Consider the following 19,415-nt stretch of genomic DNA (forward strand, 5'->3'; position numbering starts at 1 on the left):
ATACATATAAATAAATAAAATAAATAAATAATATAAAAACAATTTATTATTTTAGAAATCTAATTTTTAACAATTGCGTAAGAATTAAAAACTTTAAAATTGATTTTACAACAAGAAATATGCATCATGTTTTTCATTACCTTAAAAAAATTTCCTTTGATCTTTAAAATTAAACATGCATTTTTATTTTTCAATAACAATTTACTTCTAGAAAACCAACCAGCTAGGTATGCACTTGGTTAAGCATACTATTACACAAAATAGAATCAATCATAAGTATTCAATAATATCAAAATGATAACAACATTTAAAAACCAAAATAACTATAGTTAAATAAAACCCTATATTATATACCTAAATTGTATTAAATAATATAGTAAAAATCATTAAATTTACTATAAATGAGACGATAATCATTAACTCTTATTTACTTATTTTTACCTTTTATAGTTAAATGCAAATTGTATTTAATTAACTAAATTTTAAATACTTAAATTTAAATACATTAGTTTACAGTTTAAGAGATCTGCGTAAATAGTACAGAAAACAAAATATACTTCAGTCATTCCTTAAAAAAAATAAGTATATGATTACATGTAACATCAAAGAATTCAAGTATTAATTTTAGAAACAAAAAATTAGCAACTAATCATTAAATTGAATAAACCTTCTTAACACTAGAAGAAAAAAATAAAAATTAAATATAGATAATATAGAACTTAAATCAGGGAATTTAATGAACCATAAAATAATGAAAACAAAACAAAAGAAAATGGATACTAACATTCACATTCTGTTGTCTGAAAAATAGTACTTTTGTTTCTGTAGTCAAAAAGAAAAATAAATGTACCTAATCATTGAATAAAAATGTTAACCAGCAAAGATTCCTTCCGAATCTTTGGAATCAATATCCAAATTAGAACAATAGTCAGAAGTAGAAGAATTTGGCCTACTTGGTAGGTCTTCAGTATTTTTGTTACAGGGTAATTTTTTAATATCTAGATACAATGAGAAATCATTGATTTCTTCGCTGATAACTACATTTTTAATGGTTGAACTTTTTGTTTTTGGTGTGTTATCTGTAAACAATACTTTTTTTACATCTGCCACAGACTTTTGTTTAGATGTAACAACATTATCTTTATGTTTCGGAGAGTTTGATTTTAATTTTAATACTGTACTCTTGTGCTTCATCACTAGAGCACGCATCGCTTCGCTAGTGCTTGTTTTTATTTCAGAACCTGTCTTCTGCAACCATTGTTTAGAACATACTTTGAATAATTGTTGAAGAAATGGTCGAAATTGCTTGTGATGACTATCGACACCACAACCTTTTAACACTTCCGAAACAGCCCATAATAATTTCTGAAACAATTTTTTTTATTAACTTGTGTTACAGTAAACCAGTTACAATCTTCAAGGAATTTTAAAAATCATAAAAGAGAGAAATCAATTTTCATAAAACGTATATACTAAAAAGCATAAATAAGAAGCAACAAATTTCGGTAAACAGCTTTAAAAGAAATGTAGTACCAAAGTTTATAATTACAACAAAATCGTAATAACAAAATATAAATACCTGTTTATGAAGTTTGCTAAGTTCTTTTTGATTTGGTTTTGTATTGAACAAATTTTTTGGAGTTGCTGATTCTGAATTATTAAAAAATTTCAATACTCTTTGGCATTTTTTGACTGGCTCTGTTCTAGTAATATTAGATTTTTGTTTATCCTCTTGGTCATCACCAAATAATTTTGCACTGAAAGGAGCAGCACTCCATCTATAAAAATATTAAATAAATATTTTTTTTAAATAATTTGTCAACATTAAATAAACACGCAGTTATTCATATTGTGTAATAATATAGTAGGTAACCATAATAAAATTTAAATCTATTATCTTAGATACATATGATTAACAGAAGTATTATTATATAATCTGCATCAAAAGAAATGGCAGTTGGTGATCTCGGGGCTAAGTGTCTAAATGGTAACTTGTAGATAATGTTCACATTTAAAAACAGGACTCCTAAAAGTATAGAGCACCAAATAAATGTGTGGTACCCGCTGTAAAATGCCTTACGGTGGGAGAAGTAACCAACCACCACTTCATTTGAAGCGGACTATTTAATTATTACTGCCATTGACATCATTATTATTAATATAATTATGTCATCTATTTTCTATACTACAAATGTGTATATTTTTCCATTACTTTAGTTATTTGTTTATTACATTTTGTTTCTTAAATTCAATGTTAAAAATATCTTATATTTCAAACAGTTTTATAAATTATTACCTTTTAACAGGTGTAGTATTGGACGTATCACTACAAATTGAAAGAGCACTAAGTGGAGATGACTCTTCAGAATTTGGATTTTGACTATAACACACACGTTTTCTAGAACAATTCATTTCAGGACTTTGAAACAGTGCTCTTTTATGACTAATTGATCTTCTATCATTGCCATTTCGATTTTCAAGATAACTTTTTTCTAGTGGTTTTATATTTTCCCTTTTCAGTTTTCTTTAAAAATAATAAAAATTAAAAAATTGTATACGTCAATAAATTATTATTTTATTCTTACCCTGGCACTAAAATTCGACGTTTGTTTTCAATAAGAGCTAATTTTGCTTTAGTCTCTGCTAATATTTGAGGTTTTGAGACCGGTTTTCTCCGAATTAGTCGTATATTTTGTTCAACAGGCTTAACTTGTTGAATGACTAATCCCCGTTCTTTTTTAGGCTGTGGCGTCAATCCTGTGTTCATAAGAGATTTTGTCTCGTTTGAAACATACCTTTGTTGGTACTTAGTTTCCAATAATGCCATTTCTGCCGATTTGTTATCAATGTTATAGCTGTAATAATAACACAATTTTTAAAAAAGGTATTGATTTTAGATTTTTTTCATATTTTACTTACTAAACATCAAAACACTGGACATTAGATACCTCTGGCCATTGCCAATTAATTGCGCGGTCAATATTTTTTAACTCTTTGGTTTCAGGTTTCTTGGTAAGAAAATTTGATTTTTCGTGTTGATACCATCTATCTAGTATATCATTTACACTCAGTCGACAAGTAGTTACTGTTGGTGGAGGAGGTAAAACATTGGATAAATCATTCTTTAATTTAGATATTATACGATCTCTGTTTTGAAATAATAAAGACTGATACTCGTCTTCATAACTAACTGAACTCGTTAATTTTACAACACAATCATTTGCATCTAAAAATAAAAAAAATAAAAACTATTATGATATACATTTTAATGATCTCCACACTGACAGAAATACACATATAAAATAATTCATGTATTCAAAACTTGTTTTGTTATGTACTTTGTTGCATTTACATTCAAATAAAAAGTTCAAAAGGAAAAGTATAAGAATAATTTAAACCCTCAATACAATAGGAATTATCATGGAATTACGACTAAATTAATATTTTAAAACTAATAATACAAACAACTTTATGATAAACTGATTCAAGTTGATATAAATAACCGCTATAATTTAAAATTGATACATTTAGATTTTAAATTATACATTAATTGAAATTGTAATCTTTGTAAGATTAAGAGGACATCCTACCCACATTTGTAATTTCAATCTTTCAGTACCATATATTTATAATTATTCTTATCATATATTAATACTCATACCTAAGTGTAAATAATTTATAATAGGTTTGAAATAGTTTATATTAATTTAAATATGTAAGCTGCATAAACTTTAGTTAATCATAGATTTCGCCTAACCTAACAATATTAAAAGTGAAAACTGTTCATAAATGAATTTGTTTTATAATTCATAATTAGATAAAAAAAATTAATTGTATACAATACAATTAAACAAACATAAAATTTACCTACAGTAGAATCTCGCTAATTTGGTCTTCGCTAGTCCAGACATCCGGCTAATTCTATCCGAATCAATCATTTATATTATGTATGTATAACTGTATACATACACATAAATACATACTATATAAAATATGTATTCATATTAACATCAATTATTATCTATATGTAAATTATTGATAGTTGATAATATTAAACTAAAACTATTTTACTAAAATACCTAACCCACCTAAATCTTGTTTTAGAACTATTTTAAAAAAGTAATCGGAAAAAAAGCACTGTACCAAAAAAATACATAACACTTTTTTATTTTAGTGTACATTTTATCATTTTTAATTTTTAAAATGTATCATTATTCATCTATACTCTTTTTATATAGGGATCTATAACCATATATATAATATATAATTTTTATATACTTTTATATCATAATAATATAAACTATTTAGGTATAAACATACTACCATTCGATCAACTTCTCCAAATCGTCACAAATCTCATTAACGAGCTAAAATTAATACTAAACCCCCTCCTAGCTGCTTTAACATCCCTAATAAATAAATTTCCACTCCTCATCACTCCCACTTCTTAATTAACACACTATCTTCCGATCATCCATACCATATTCCAATTAATTAAATTCTAAATTCTAAATTGTATTAAAATAACATTTGTTAAAAAATAATACTTGTAATAGCACCCATTTTATTACCTATGTAACTTATCCTTAGTACTTATAAAAATCATTTTAATTATCACGTTATAATGTTAAAACTATTATTGTAAACTGTAAATATCCCTAGATTTAGATAGCCTTAGGCTAGGAATGTCTTATGTTAATAAAAAAAAAAAGGTATAAACATACATTTGAAATATAAGAGATTTAAGTATATAGTAATAAAAGTAATTGACATTTGACTTTATCTTAAAAATGATGAAGGTATTATATTTTAATGTAAACTCTATCTTAGTATCTACAACATTTTATAGTTAAAAATGTGGTTTTTTCGTTCAAATAGTTGTTGTGATAATTTTTAATTAAAATAATAATAATTTAATAATTAATAAAAAACAATTGTTAACATTAATTGATTAATGTTAGGCGTATTAGCTTATTAAATATTATTATGACATAAAACTACTTACAAAAGTTAATACAAATTATTAAACTATTATTTTATAATATTATATTAATGGTTATGGATATGTTAAAGAAGTGTTACATGGATAAATGTTATAATTATATTATGATTATATTTAATCATGCAAATCAAAAAAAAAAAAAATGTATTTAGTTGGTACGGGGCTTTTTTTCCTAGATTCATTAAAAGTCATTTCATTTAACCCAGTCCCACCAAGTTGAGATCAGCAAGATTCCACTGTACTAGTGGGAGGAAGAAATGAAAATATTGGGATATTATGTTATAAATGTTTCTTATTGAATTGTTACAATTTAAAGGGATCCTATAATTATACCCAAGTTCAAAATGCACCTTTATAAAATCTTTTCTCGATTTCAATTCATAATAAATTATAGCAATACATTAAGTACATACTATAAACATTGAATTCATCATTAATATTATTACTATCATTATATTAATGATATTTTGTATTTAATGTAAGTCATTATAATTAACAAATCATTAGTTAGTCTAATTTATATACATTTCACCATTTTAAACTACTTAATATTATTGATAATCATACTAAAAATCTTGTATTTATACTTTAGTGTTTAAAAATATATTATAGGTAACCTACTTACACAAATAAAAATCAGTTGGGTAATTAAGATTAGCCATAAGTGATTCTCAATATACCAAATATATCTAGGAGAAAATTAATAGGTACCTATTAATAATTAATAGGTACTAAATATGTGAATATATGATCAATGACTAGTGAAAATATAGTGCATTACCTATACTTTATTAACTATTATAAAGTAATAACGTAGTACAATTTCCAATGAAAACATATAATGCAATACATAGTTTTAAAATATAATTTTGTTTATTTGTCAGGATTTATTTTATTAAATAAGCATGTATCATACTCTGAAATATTGGTAGATAGATATTTTGCTCTTAAAAATAATTAGAATTGTCATTTAGAAAAACTAAAATAAATTAAGATAAATTATTTGTAAATATTAAATAATGTGTATACCCAAACCTTAATGTTTGGTTTAAAGTTGCTTTGATATTATCTATATCAGTGGTGGTGAACGTATGAAATGAGTATATTTACAATATTTTAAGAATATACGAAACTATTTTTATTTTATTGTTAAAATCTTGCGTTTAATAAAAGTAAACGGGAACAGGAAATTCTTTTTTATCTATAATAAAGTTACTAATTACAAGGTGTTGAAAGTTTGGAATTCATGTTTAAACATATTTTATGCTTTAAAAAGTGATTCAATCAATACCTACTCTACTTCGGCCAGAGTAAGAATGTACCCGGGCGGCGGACCATAACAGTTTGTAGAGCGCAGGTAGGCTCTGATTGGCTGAAAAAATTGGTTAAATGACAAGGCGGTGGAGGGGAACCGGTTGCCGCCTGCACGACAAGGTATGTTCTTATTCCGGCCGGAATATAGGATCAAAAATCAATAAATAGTTGTGAAAGTTTATCTTCAGTGATGATGAATCACATCAAATCAAACGGAAATACATTGATGGATGAAAATGGTGCTGCTTGTATTTCAAGATCATATAAAAATATTCTTAAAATCTTTGATTGCAAATTTATTTAATACCTTGATCACTCAAAAACAGCAGATTATAGCGCATTAGCTAAAAAATGTTTGTCGCCCCTGACTTATATAATAAAATTCCTGAAAAAGAAGTCTTTCTCCCATGTGCTTAAGTATGCACAAAATAACAATTTGTATATGATATTTATATTGAAAATTAACTTATTTAAAAAAAAAAACTTGTAGAAAAACAGAACTTTGTATATTTAACATGACAACAAATTTAATAAAATTATTTTTTTAATGTATAATATAGAAAACATTTTTAAACTGTAAATAATCAGATTGAAAATTCACAGTTTAGTATTATTATAATTTAGTACTAAGTGATTGACAGCACAATATTTATTTTGTCTCTCTGATCTAAATGCAACATGGCTAATTCAGCAGAACTAATATTGTATTGTAAGCTTTAATATTAGAGTGAATTGACCTATTACCAAAATTAAAATTAAGTACATTATCTGTACTTGTATTTGTATTTTAATAATAACTTGGGGTCGTTCATACAATGTCCAGCTAAAAATAACGGACACTAAACTAACATTAATAAAATCTGTTATCAGCAGGTTAGCTTTAACCGTCACTTAACCAGACATTGTGAAAACCAGCCTTAATGTGTTTTAGGTACTTAATATTTATGTAAAATATAACTAAAAATTTCATACGTTGCAGACAAATTTAAATAAGGTAAAAAGCCAACAAACAAACATAGATAATCTGTATCACACAAAAATTAAGAGTTAGTATAATCAAAAGGTATAAAAATTTAGATTTATTTTAAATTTCATAAATTAAAAGCTTTAATAGTTGAAGACACTTTTCGTAGGAAATCGCTGTTACAATAATAAAGATTCTGATCTCATTTTTTTATATTAAAAATAAATAAAAATAATCATATATTCAAAATATGATTAATTCCTACCGAAGTTGTAAATCAATTATTCTAACAATGACGAAATAATTAGGTCTGAAAAAGTTTACTTTAGTCTTACAACTCCACTACTTTGATACTATATATGCACTTTTAGTTTTCCATCAGATAAGATGGAGAACTATGATACATAGAGTATACCACTAAGATGTGTACCATGAAGTTGCTGATATAGGTACTATTGTACTAATCTATTTTGTCATGAATTCACATTCTGATTAATTATTTGTTCTGCCCTTCTATCTGTACCTAATTCTATAGATGAAGATCGAGTCAACCAGTGATGTTTCAATCATTGATATTAAACTTATGGATGTGGCATTGTATAATAATCTGTTAGCCAACACAAATTGAACCACTGTTAACCCAAACACCTCTTTTCACTCTTGTTTAAATATTAGTGTCTATAGTTCAAGAGTTTCTATAAGGAAAGAACCATAATTGTTCACTGTTATTTTGGCCAATAAGTGTATGTTTGGTGTAAATATAAATGCCATATACATATTATGTTTAATATCGGTGATTCTAATTTATACATATAGTATTAATTATTAAGTACAATAAAAATAAAATAAATTTTACATTTGCTTTGGTAGGTGGAGAGGATACCCAACGACACGAAAATTATGTGGGGGAAAGGTAATAATTATACAATTGTAAGCAAATAGGAAAACTGACATTGGAGTATTGGTAAGGAAAGCACTTAAAATTTGCAAAATAAACATTACTAGGAAATACATATGAAAACAAATTTATTAAATTTGTAAGTATAAAAAAAAGCGTTCTTACCATTGGCAAACAGTTCTTCATCCGAGAATAAGGATTCTTCATCTACCGCTGACATGTTTGTATCTTTCGTCATAGCAGTCGTATTTCAAACATAATAATTGCACAAATTTAAAACTAATCAAGAATTTACAGTATCTAAAGGTTATACAAATACATTTTAAATTATTAAACGACACAAATTTGTTATTTTTACCGTCTTCAATAACGTGTCACACTGTCACCGAACGTCGATTACTAAATGGACATTTATCATGATATAGATTCGTATCTAAATCATAGATCAAGGTCCTCACCACGCAGGCATAAACAAGTACTGCATAAAGAGCAACGACTTTTAACAGACAACTTACAGTTGAAACTTGTCTAACTTGAAATTGAAATCTGTTGTATACTTTAATACCTTATATACCCATTATACGGTTATGACTTCATACACCAAACTCACTAAACTACCAAACAAAAACGACGACAGTTATATGTCGTTTTTCTTACTGCCATTACCGTTCCTACGTTTCACTCGGTATGTGATGCGATAACAGCGATTAACTGATAAGAATGACAAACAATAAACCAATGCCATCAAAAGTGTTTGTTTACATTTTAAATAACTAAAATCAGAAAAAAACTTTACAACAATAGTCCGATAATCGTCTGTCGTCCGACTTGGTAAGTTTTCAATATTTGTTTTGTATTTTGTTTAATATGGCAGAAACTTTGTTGAATATCGAGGATATGGAGATCGTCTTGGACGAAGGTACACCAGACGTCATTATGGACGAATTTAAAGACGATAACATACCTGAAGACGACATATTCGACTTTTTGGATGTTCAAGAAATCGAAACACCCACTATAGAAACTAAAATCGAAGTACCTGACGGTACGTCTGAAAATGAAGAATTGGCTATCGTTTACAATTTGGATGGAAATACCATAGAAAGCCACGATTTACACCAAGACTTAAATGCCGAACCTGTTGATGATAAAATAAAAAACTCTCAAATCAAGAATACAAAATTGGACGACAAAGATGACGACACGGTTGTTGAAGGGCCCCGCTCAAGACAAATGGGAAAAATTCCATTAGCCTTGAGAGGTCTCATTGGTCAAGCTAAAATGTTTATGTTAAGAAAAAACTATAACATGGCCATTAAAATTTGTGTGAATATATTGAAAGAGTGTCCAAATGCATCTGAACCTTTTTTCACATTGTCTGATATCTATGAACAAATGGGAAACATGAAGAAAAGTTTAGAAACAGCTGTAATTGGTAACAGTTTAAGTAGTGTAACGTCTGAAGATTGGGTTCTATTAGGTGAAACATGCGAGTCAAATAACATGTTGCCTTTAACAGATTTTTGTTTGACAAAAGCCATACAAAAAGATAGGCGTAATTTAGACTTACATATTAAAAGAGCATCAATATTAGAACAACTGGGTACAGCGAAAAGTGCCATGAATGAATATGATCGTTTATTACGTAAATTACGACCTGATCAAAAAGATTCAATTACTACTTTATCTAAATTACTAATTGACAACTTTGTCAAAAACAAAAATTATGAACGTGCATCAAATATATTGATACATGTGTTTAGTTTGTTTCCAGATGACATAAAACCTTACGATTTTGCTACATGTTTAGATTATCTTGTTAAAACTAAAAATTTTAAAAAATGTTTAGAATTATTGTACGATCATTATAATCTTGAGTTTGTAGTTGATGTGAGTAATGAAACATCTATAACAGATATTGTAGAATGTAAGGCTCCTATTACTATGCCAATGTTAGTAAGAGTCAAACTCATTGACATTTTGGTACAACTTGAAGCCTTTTCTATATTACCACCAATTTATGAACCGGTTTTTAATATGACGGATGTGAACAAATTTCATTTAGATGTTGCTAATATCTTGTTTGAGGCCAATCAGCATAAACATGCAATTATATTTCTAGAGCGATTAATTAACTGTGAAAATGAGATGTTTGATCAGCATGCACTGAAAATTAAGTATTCTGAATGTTTAAAAACTTTAGGACATCTAGAACAAGCTATTGACAACTATAACAAGCTACTGGATGTTGACCCACAACAGTTAAAAGTTAAATTTGATTTATATATGTCATTGAAAAAGTTAAACAGAATAGAACAAAGTTTTAAAGTATTATTTCAGACTGAAATTGAAAATCTAGACTGTAGATTGTTGTATGAATATGTCTTGGCATCATATGATAAAGATGATATGTTTGATAAGTGTTGGAAAGCGGCCAATTTGATGTTTTCTCGTCACTGTTTACCTGTGCACTCGTTAAGAGAAGTTAAATCTATGTTGGCAATACATAATGTAGAAAATAGACACGATACTTTATTAACGATGAAAAAAGAAGTGTATGGTTATCAACATGATAATATCTTGACCATTAATCCACTACCAAGTGCTGAAGAAGAATGGAACATTATGTATACTATTTGTTTGAAGTGCATTGAGAAAAATGTCTACTACAAAGGTTTAAAGTTGCTGCTTTCAGCAATGAACTCCACTGTATTAGTAAACTACAATCATCAAATCGTTTTGAATGCTATTAAATTTGCATACAAAGTTCGAGCGTACAAACTAGGTTTCATGTTGACCAGATACTTGTTATTAAAGTATCCCCAAGCACCACAGATTTCTAATTTATTTTGTTTCCTTATGAAAAAGTGTTCTGCCAAAAAACAAGCAAAATTCATTTTTCGACTTGCTGCCAAGTATCCAGATAATATTGCTCTTAATTTACTAGACACCAATGTATTCAATGATGCATATAATTATCAACTGTTATTTTCGAGGTATACTGAACTACTGAGTAAACTAGATGACAAAAGTCAGCTCTGCTTCATGCTTGGAGTGATTATTCTCAGACTGTGCACATTTAAGGTTGGTGCAGATAGATACAGTTTAGCGCTTCAGAGCATTGGATTCTTAATGAAGTATAAAGAACACAGAGGTGTTGAACATGAACAGGAATGTTATTTCAACATTGCTAGAGCATATCATCAAGTTGGTATGGTAGCAAAATCCTTGCATTACTATAAATTAGTTTTGGAAACCAAACCATTTAGCGAAGATAATTGTTTAAAACATGCTGCAGCTTATAATTTGCATTTGATTTATCTGGACTCTGGAAATGTTGATGTTGCATTGATGTATATTAGTCAAGTGCAAGTTTGATTAATTTTTTACTGATTTTCTAAACATTCCTAATCTTTCAATCATTTAAATTAATGTTTAATTTGTGATATTTAATGAATAAAGTGTTGTTTTATTGTAAATTGTAAATAGTTTTTATATTTAACTTTAAATGTATTTATTTATTTTTATAGTTTATTGTTTAGTATGTATAATATACATACAATAAAATAGCTGTTAAAATGTTAATTTTGATCATATTTGTTAGAATCATGGCTTCTACAATCAGTAAACCTTGCAACAAAATACCATTTGAATTATTTTGTCGAGTATGTGACGACATTTATAATGCTAAAAACGAAAAGAAAGTCCTCATTCTTGAAAAATTCATTAGCAAATGTCGAGGGTCAATTGGGAAAAGTGACAACTTAAATATAGTAAGTTAGCTGATTCTAGATAAAATATCTTATTCCATTTATACATTAATAGAAAATACAATATGTTTAGGAAGATACATTTTATCCAGCGTTAAGATTACTGTTACCTGTATCAGACAAACAAAGGGGTGCGTATGGTGTTAAAGAAGCTGCGTTAGGAAAGTTGTATGTAAAAATATTATGCCTTGCAAAAGACAGTCCAGATGCTCAAAAGCTTTTGAATTTCAGGCATGTAATTTACTATGATTATAATTGAACTATCTATTTGAGAAATGACATAAGTCACAAAATGTCACAAATTGAGATATTGAGTGGAATGTGTTATCAAATAATAGACGGACCATGTGTAAACATTTGCAAAATAAAATATTTAATTTTACCACTGTAAATAATCAGTATAAAAAAGAAATAACCATGTATCACTGGTAGTGTAAAAACAGTATTTTCTTGTTTTCTCCGAATTATCTCTTATTGACTTACGTTGTATCTCAAATAGGTGGTTCAATTATAAATGTCCCAAATATACTGAAATGTTGATAAATAGTCCTTTAAAATAATAATAATATTAATACTCATGCAGGGTGCCAAAAGTTTCTGGGTCTACAGCTGGAGACTTTGCTGAAACCCTGTATTGGATAATACGAAGTCGATTTGAAGCCGATGGTTCAATGACTATTGGTGATGTTAATCACTTATTGGACGAAATAGCCATGAAACATGCTACCAATGAATCAAGTAGTTTATATTTCACTATTTCACAACATAAATAAAATGTTGCTTATAAACTTATAACAGTTAAACATTTAAATTATATTATATATAAATTAGGGGAAGTGGAACACATTTTACAATTAATGGTATTAAAACTCAGTGCTAATGAGCAAAAATGGTTGATTCGTCTATTATTAAAAGATATGCGCTTGGGTATTGCGCATACAAAAATATTAAAAGCATATCATAATGATGCCAACGATTTGTATGAAGTTTGCAATGATTTAACAAAAGTAATATGATATTAGTGTGTAAAATTGTAGAATAAGTATATAATAAATGTGTAATTAATTTAGGTATGCAAAATGCTTAATAACCCATCAGTGGTTTTACATGAGATATCTGTTAATTTATTTGAACCTTTTTGCCCAATGCTAAGTCAGCGCTGTGAAATTACTGATGATTGTAAAATACTTAAGACAATTAAGAATGATGAATTATTTGTTGACATTAAATTGGATGGTGAAAGATTTCAACTTCATTGGTCCAAAGAAAAAAACCTTTTTAAATATTTTTCAAGGTATGTTAGTAAATGTCTCAATAATGCAGTGGTTTTCAAATTTTTATTTTACACGGCACACCGTATACTTCAAAAAATTTTCACGGCACACTGACTTTTTTTAGATGAACAAGATTGTTTTACATTAATTATAATTATGTATACATTTAATTAGAAATGTGTGATTGATGGTCTAACAAATATTTATTATTAACATTGCATTGTATTAGTAATTAGTTATTAAATTTATTTACAAAAAAAAGTGTTTTCTTATATCATAATTCAATGCAATCGGTAATTTATGGAAAAACCGCTATACACTTAGTGGAGACTCGCAGCACACTGGTGTGACCCGGTACCTAATTTGAAAACCACTGCAATAATGTATATAGGTGTTACTGTATTAGTTATCTTTTCTTATTTAAACTATTTTTTTATTTTTATAGAAGAGGCAATGATTATACAGATACTTATGGCTGTAATGATGTTCATGGTGTTCTGAGCCCAGTATTAGCAAAACAATTTAAATCTGATGTAAGGAATTGCATTTTAGATGGTGAGATGATGTGTTTTAACACTAAGTACAAATCATTTTCTACTAAAGGTAAGATACTAAAATTATTAATTACAACAAATAGTATTATTATTATTATTATTTTAGCCATGAATATTGATGTAAAAAAATTAAGAATAGGGAATACACACCAACCATGTTTTTGTGTATTTGATATTCTCTATTATAACGATCAAGTAATTACAAACTATCCATTGGAAAAACGGTTAGATATTTTAAATACAATATTTGAACCATTAGAAGGGATTTTTGTACACACCACGCGACATAAAGCAACAAAGTAATGAATTTAAAAGTATTTTCATTGATTGTAAATATTATTATACATAACCAATGGTATTATTTAAATATTAATGTGTATAAATCTTATTTAAAACATTTTAGAAATGAATTAATGAAATATCTCAATGATGCAATTGATAACCATGAAGAGGGCATTGTAGTCAAAGATCCGTTATCAATTTACAAGCCAAATTCACGAAATGCAGGATGGTATAAAATTAAACCAGAAGTAAGAAATGTTTATTTTAATCAGTATACAGTTACTAATTTTATCATGTTTTAGTATACAGATGGTGCGCTCATTGAATTAGACCTTTTAATTATTGGTGGATACTATGGGGAAGGTAAAAAACGAGGTGTGGTGAGCCATTTCCTTATGGGGCTTTTGGAGAAAGGTAATACATCCTAAATTTTGGTTATACAAACTCAATTTTTACCTTCTTCAAAATGACTTTCTTTTCTGATACTTTTTTGAAAATCACCACCTAGTTTTTAAAACCCAGTCTCTGTATTCTGTCCCATTTTCTATAGTTCTCACCATTTGTATAATTGTATACGGTAAACACAATTTTTAGATGATGAATCATTTAAATGTTCTGCTATCAGTCGAGTTAGTTCAGGATTTTCAACAGAAGAACTAGCGGATTTATCAAGGAGCTTGTCTCCTCACTGGAAAAGAGTTTATCCTGGAGTGATGCCACCAAACATTGAGTGGGGTAAAGAAAAGCCAGATCTTTGGATTGAACCTGAATCATCGGTTATTGTACAGGTGAAGAGAACATTTTTGCTTATCAGATATAATAAGTGTTTGAAATATTTAAGATGTACATTTTGTGCACAGGTAAAGGCAACAGAAATTATGCCAAGCCACACTTTTAAAAGTAAAATAACATTACGTTTTCCACGAATTGAAAGAGTTCGTTACGACAAACCTTGGCATGACTGTCTGACGGTTAAGGAATTTGAGTCTATACTCAGGGTTTGTTAATTTAACTATTACAGAAATAATAAACGATAATCATGTTTGCTAATTCAATATATTTTGTTACCCTTATAGCAAACAGAGGGAAAGTTATATACTTCACATACTGGTGAAACAAATTATCCAGGTAAAGTTAAAAAATCCCGTGTGACATTAACCGTTGATAAGAAATTTCAAGGCCCAAATCTAAGAGATGTAAAATGTATTAATAATATGTTTGAAGACAAAGAATTCTGTGTCCTCAATGATAGTGAAACATTGAACAAGAGTGAAATCGAAAAAAAGATTCTTGAATATGGTGGTAGAGTTGTACAAAACCCTGGTAAAAGAAACATTAATATTTATTAAGTACTTAGTACAAAACATTTAATGAAATGTAATTTTCTTGTTATTAGGCAATGATACTTTTTGTGTTCTTACCGACAACATCAAACATAGTAAGGCCCATGCAATAAAATTATCAGGCAAATATAGTATAATAAGTACAAAATGGATATTGTCATGTTTTATTGATACTGAATTTCTTAATTGGACTCCCGAGAATGTTTTATTTTTATCCAAGGAACACCAACTATTAATGGATGAAAAATTTGATCAGTATGGTGACAGTTATACAGAATTAGCTACTGTTGAAACACTACGCCGTGCAATGGATCGAGTAGAACTAGATGTATACATCAATTATCATTATTTTATTTTGGTGTTATAGTATTCAATAATCAAATTATATAACTGATAACTGGTTTGTACAGGACGATTTGGTCAACACAGAAGTTGATGCTTTTTTGGAATTCCAAAATGAACTCTTTAACGAAGAACAATGTTTCAAAATTTTTGAAAAATGCCAAGTATATTTTGATGATTTAAATTTAGTAAGTTTAACAAACAGTATTTTCCTACAAAAAGTCGCCCCAATAATAATTTTTAAATGTGTAAACAGATTAAAAAAAAAATAAGAGCTTAAAGGTATCAATGTTTTATCCATTTTTTTGTAAGAACTATATTTCAGATGTCTTAGTCTAAGTATTGCTTAGCAATTATTATTTTGGTGGATATAACAGAAACTTATATTTTATATATACCTAAAACTGTATTTATCAATAATTGTTTGTTGTTCAATTTTTTCTATGCATTTATTAAATAACTATAAAGTGTAAATAGTTAGGTTACAGGTAAAAATTAAATCAACAAATTTATCCAACTTTAGAATATTTTCATTCAGAGTAATTTTTTTTTTTAGGATTCTTATCACAACTACCATAATAAATTTGTATGTTTTTTTTATAAAATTTAAAAACATATTATTGAACATATTTCAGGAAAATTTACCTGTCAGAAATTTCCACACAAATACAGTGTTGGAAATGCTGATATTTAAATTTAATGGAGGCAAAGTCTGTAAAAATATTGATAGCAATACTACTCATGTTGTTATTCATTCAAGGTATGTTTATAACTTATTATCTAATTTTTTAATATCTGTTAAACCTTAATATTCTTCCTGTTATTTTAGTAGTAAAAATAATGCCTGTAAATATCAAACCATGAAAAGAGAGCGGAACCAAGCATTTGAAATTGTTGATGAGAACTGGATCACACAAAAAATAAAATGGTAGACAAAAAAAAAATTGATTTGTGATATTTATTAATTTTCTTATTCCAATTTGTGCACAACTCTCTATAATATAAACTACTACATTTATAATAATATATCTATACTATAAAAAAACGGGTTTTTTTTTGTTAATTACATTCTTGTTTAGTTTTCACTCAAACTTACTAAAATTATAAATAAATAAAAAAATCATCATCCTTAAACATAAATAGTCTACTTTATTAGCTAATTTGTCTCAGTCCATTGAAACAAAACAGCCTTCATAAATATATAATTATAATTGTTACTGTTAAAATATTAATTTTTAATATTTACATTTTCCAAAATAGTCTGTAACATAAAAAAAACAAAATAAATCTGTACTTTGATAAATAAATAGGTAGGCCTGGGATATGGGCTTTGTGTAATGATTGTTTGTATTAAAAGACAAGGAAAATCAAAAACACATCATTAAATTATAGGTAAGTGGGATAAGGGAGGAAGTCAAAAGTTTATATTTTGAGATCTAATGTTCAATTCTTAAATATTCTTTTTCTTTCTTTTGTTTTTTTACTTTATTTACACGTATGCACTTCAGCATTACGGATACATGTCTTGCACTGCACATAACAGCACCAATGAAATTTGCATTCGCATTTTTCGCGTGTGACCAATCGTTGTGTATTGTAGCCCCTACCACAACATAGCAAACTGCAACCATCCATTCCATGTGATGTACGATTGCATTCTCGACCATGAGTACCTGAAAAATAAAAAATATAATATATATAAATATATATTGTATGAAACACATAAATTAGATTTAAAAAAAAGTATAGTTTTAGAATTTTTAATACCAATGAAACATATATAATGGAATTGATTTGAATTATTTCTATTTCTAAAATAATTGTTGACACTTATGACTGGGGTTGGAATTTTGATGTGAATAGTAAATATATATATTTACTAAAACTAAAGTATTATAAATTAATTGAAATGAATGATAGATTTGTTTCACATGATTTGCAATAAAATAAGATATATTGTATTTTACATAATTTGTAAAGTGTTCACTTTCATTTTACTTATTATTTCGTAAATTTCTAATTTCCTAATACTGAAAATTAAAATTATTAGTCAATTTCATAAATGTTGGTGGTTTAGTAATAAATTATACTTTGACATTATTAATCTTAAAAATACTGTAAGTGTGTAGTTGTAGAAAATAAATGTCATGACATTTTAAAACCCTAGATATAAGTCAGTGTTTAGACCAAAGCATTGTAGTTTTAATTTGAAAAATGTGAAACACTATTAGTTATATCTTATATGGTTTACCATTGTTATGCTTACCAATGATTAAAACATTTTTGATTTTATATTACATATAAATTCCAACTCTATTTATGACTTGTGAGTTTATGACACTGTTAAATAATGTTATTTTTGCCTGATCAATTGTTTATTTAATACGTCTCATGATGGAACTAATTCACTCAAATGTTTAACAGAATTGTTAAAGAATGGTTTTTTTTTTATTAAGCATTGGCCCAATAAATTTTGATATTATGACTACATGTCAACACAAGACATAAAATACTTAGGTTCGTGAGCTTTTTGACCCTGCAAGAGGATATGTACCTGATCATAAAATACGTGTCACTACTCAATACTCACTATATTATCATATCAGTCGTTCATCGTTATTAGAGAAGAGTAGGTAATAACTAATAATGCACCGCAACTTACCATAACGAACGAAAATCACACATCAATCATGATTCATGAGAACGAGAATGTTTGTTTTCGATGGGGAATTGTGGTTGAGAGCACAATTATTTATCATTATCGATTACAAAACACACACTTCTATAGTCATCATAACTCATAACACAATATTATTATAATATACGATGTGGTCGAAATCTTGAGGAAGTCTCGAGCTATATATAATAATAATGCGATGGCTTATTGGCTATTGAGTCTGAGAGCATAATAGTCGTAAACACAAGCACTTAAGAATCTATAATAATATATTATACTACTAAAACGTTCAGTGGCATGAGTGCATGACATAGGTGGTGGGAGAGGGGTGAGTTTATACTTATCTACACGTGTAATAGATGCATTAAAATTGTACTTCTAAATGATTTTGAAAATAGATACCTCAGAGGTATACTGGAATAGTGGATGATATCGGTTTGAATGAAACGTTAGATAAAAAAATTAGAAAAAACAATTTTAAATGATGACATTTCGTTTTAGGTCCCGACATAAATTAGTTTACTATAATAAATAAATAAAACATCAGGGACTCAACTAAATGCCACTAAATACGACCAGTTATTATAATAGTATGTTATTACACGGTTAAAAGACATAGAAATAACTAAAAAAAAAAAAAAATGCACTAACACAAAAAAATTTAGACTAAGTTGTTGAAATTGTTGTGTTGTATTTATTTGTATTATTAATTGTTATTTTATTGTAGATTAGATCACAACCATGTCAATTTAATTCAAACTCTTAATATAAACCAAATCATAAGTCAATATATTATACCAATATTAAAGATTTTTATCGGCGCCGAGGAGCACTGCAGAGCTTAAAGTATGAAAACCACGTTAATAAGTACACAATGCTAACAAAATATATATGCAATACCATGCCTATAGCCTAAGCATTTTAATTTTTAATTACGTCTTTATGATCAACTTTTTTTTGCAGATAGTTTTTTTTTTAAGTTGCTAGAAAATGCA

The 19,415-nt window shown here is 27.4% G+C and overlaps 4 protein-coding genes across 8 annotated transcripts in view; 2 read left to right on the top strand and 2 right to left on the bottom strand.

The window, feature by feature from the left end:
* Positions 1-857: 857 nt before the first annotated feature.
* LOC111040639 lies at positions 858-8,757 on the bottom strand. Its single transcript, XM_022324612.1, has 7 exons — positions 8,537-8,757; positions 8,344-8,478; positions 2,920-3,226; positions 2,586-2,855; positions 2,297-2,524; positions 1,580-1,778; positions 858-1,365 (listed from the first exon to the last, which is right to left on the bottom strand). Exons 2-7 carry the CDS (start codon positions 8,414-8,416, stop codon positions 871-873), a joined length of 1,572 nt encoding a protein of 523 aa, XP_022180304.1. The 5' UTR covers positions 8,417-8,478; positions 8,537-8,757; the 3' UTR covers positions 858-870.
* A 125-nt stretch (positions 8,758-8,882) lies between these two features.
* LOC111040636 (DNA ligase 4) lies at positions 8,883-19,320 on the top strand. Of its 5 annotated transcripts, none has more exons than XM_022324607.1 (18): positions 8,883-9,009; positions 11,783-11,951; positions 12,022-12,179; positions 12,532-12,686; positions 12,780-12,955; positions 13,019-13,242; positions 13,668-13,825; positions 13,883-14,075; positions 14,180-14,306; positions 14,361-14,472; positions 14,653-14,846; positions 14,919-15,056; positions 15,135-15,381; positions 15,455-15,729; positions 15,812-15,931; positions 16,379-16,503; positions 16,573-16,671; positions 19,148-19,320. In XM_022324607.1, coding segments are annotated over exons 2-18 (2,667 nt in total). In that variant the 5' UTR covers positions 8,883-9,009; positions 11,783-11,786; the 3' UTR covers positions 19,149-19,320. The 5 variants fall into 5 exon arrangements, with proteins under 5 accessions (XP_022180299.1, XP_022180300.1, XP_022180302.1 ...); XM_022324608.1 differs by having other exon boundaries at positions 19,153-19,320; XM_022324610.1 differs by having other exon boundaries at positions 16,576-16,671.
* LOC111040637 (general transcription factor 3C polypeptide 3) lies at positions 9,009-11,666 on the top strand. The gene has a single exon (XM_022324611.1). It carries the CDS (start codon positions 9,046-9,048, stop codon positions 11,554-11,556), a length of 2,511 nt encoding a protein of 836 aa, XP_022180303.1. The 5' UTR covers positions 9,009-9,045; the 3' UTR covers positions 11,557-11,666.
* The window catches only part of LOC111040640 (protein Wnt-5b-like), a 62,431-nt gene continuing 59,857 nt past the window's right edge, over positions 16,842-19,415 (bottom strand). The window contains exon 7 of the mRNA XM_022324613.1: positions 16,842-17,416. Coding sequence (XP_022180305.1) covers positions 17,229-17,416 — 188 coding nt within the window. The 3' untranslated portion in view covers positions 16,842-17,228. The remainder of the gene's footprint in view (positions 17,417-19,415) is intronic.

Source organism: Myzus persicae, unplaced genomic scaffold, assembly GCF_001856785.1.
Source record: "Myzus persicae strain clone G006 unplaced genomic scaffold, MPER_G0061.0, whole genome shotgun sequence".
Classification (NCBI taxonomy): Eukaryota; Metazoa; Arthropoda; class Insecta; order Hemiptera; family Aphididae; genus Myzus; species Myzus persicae.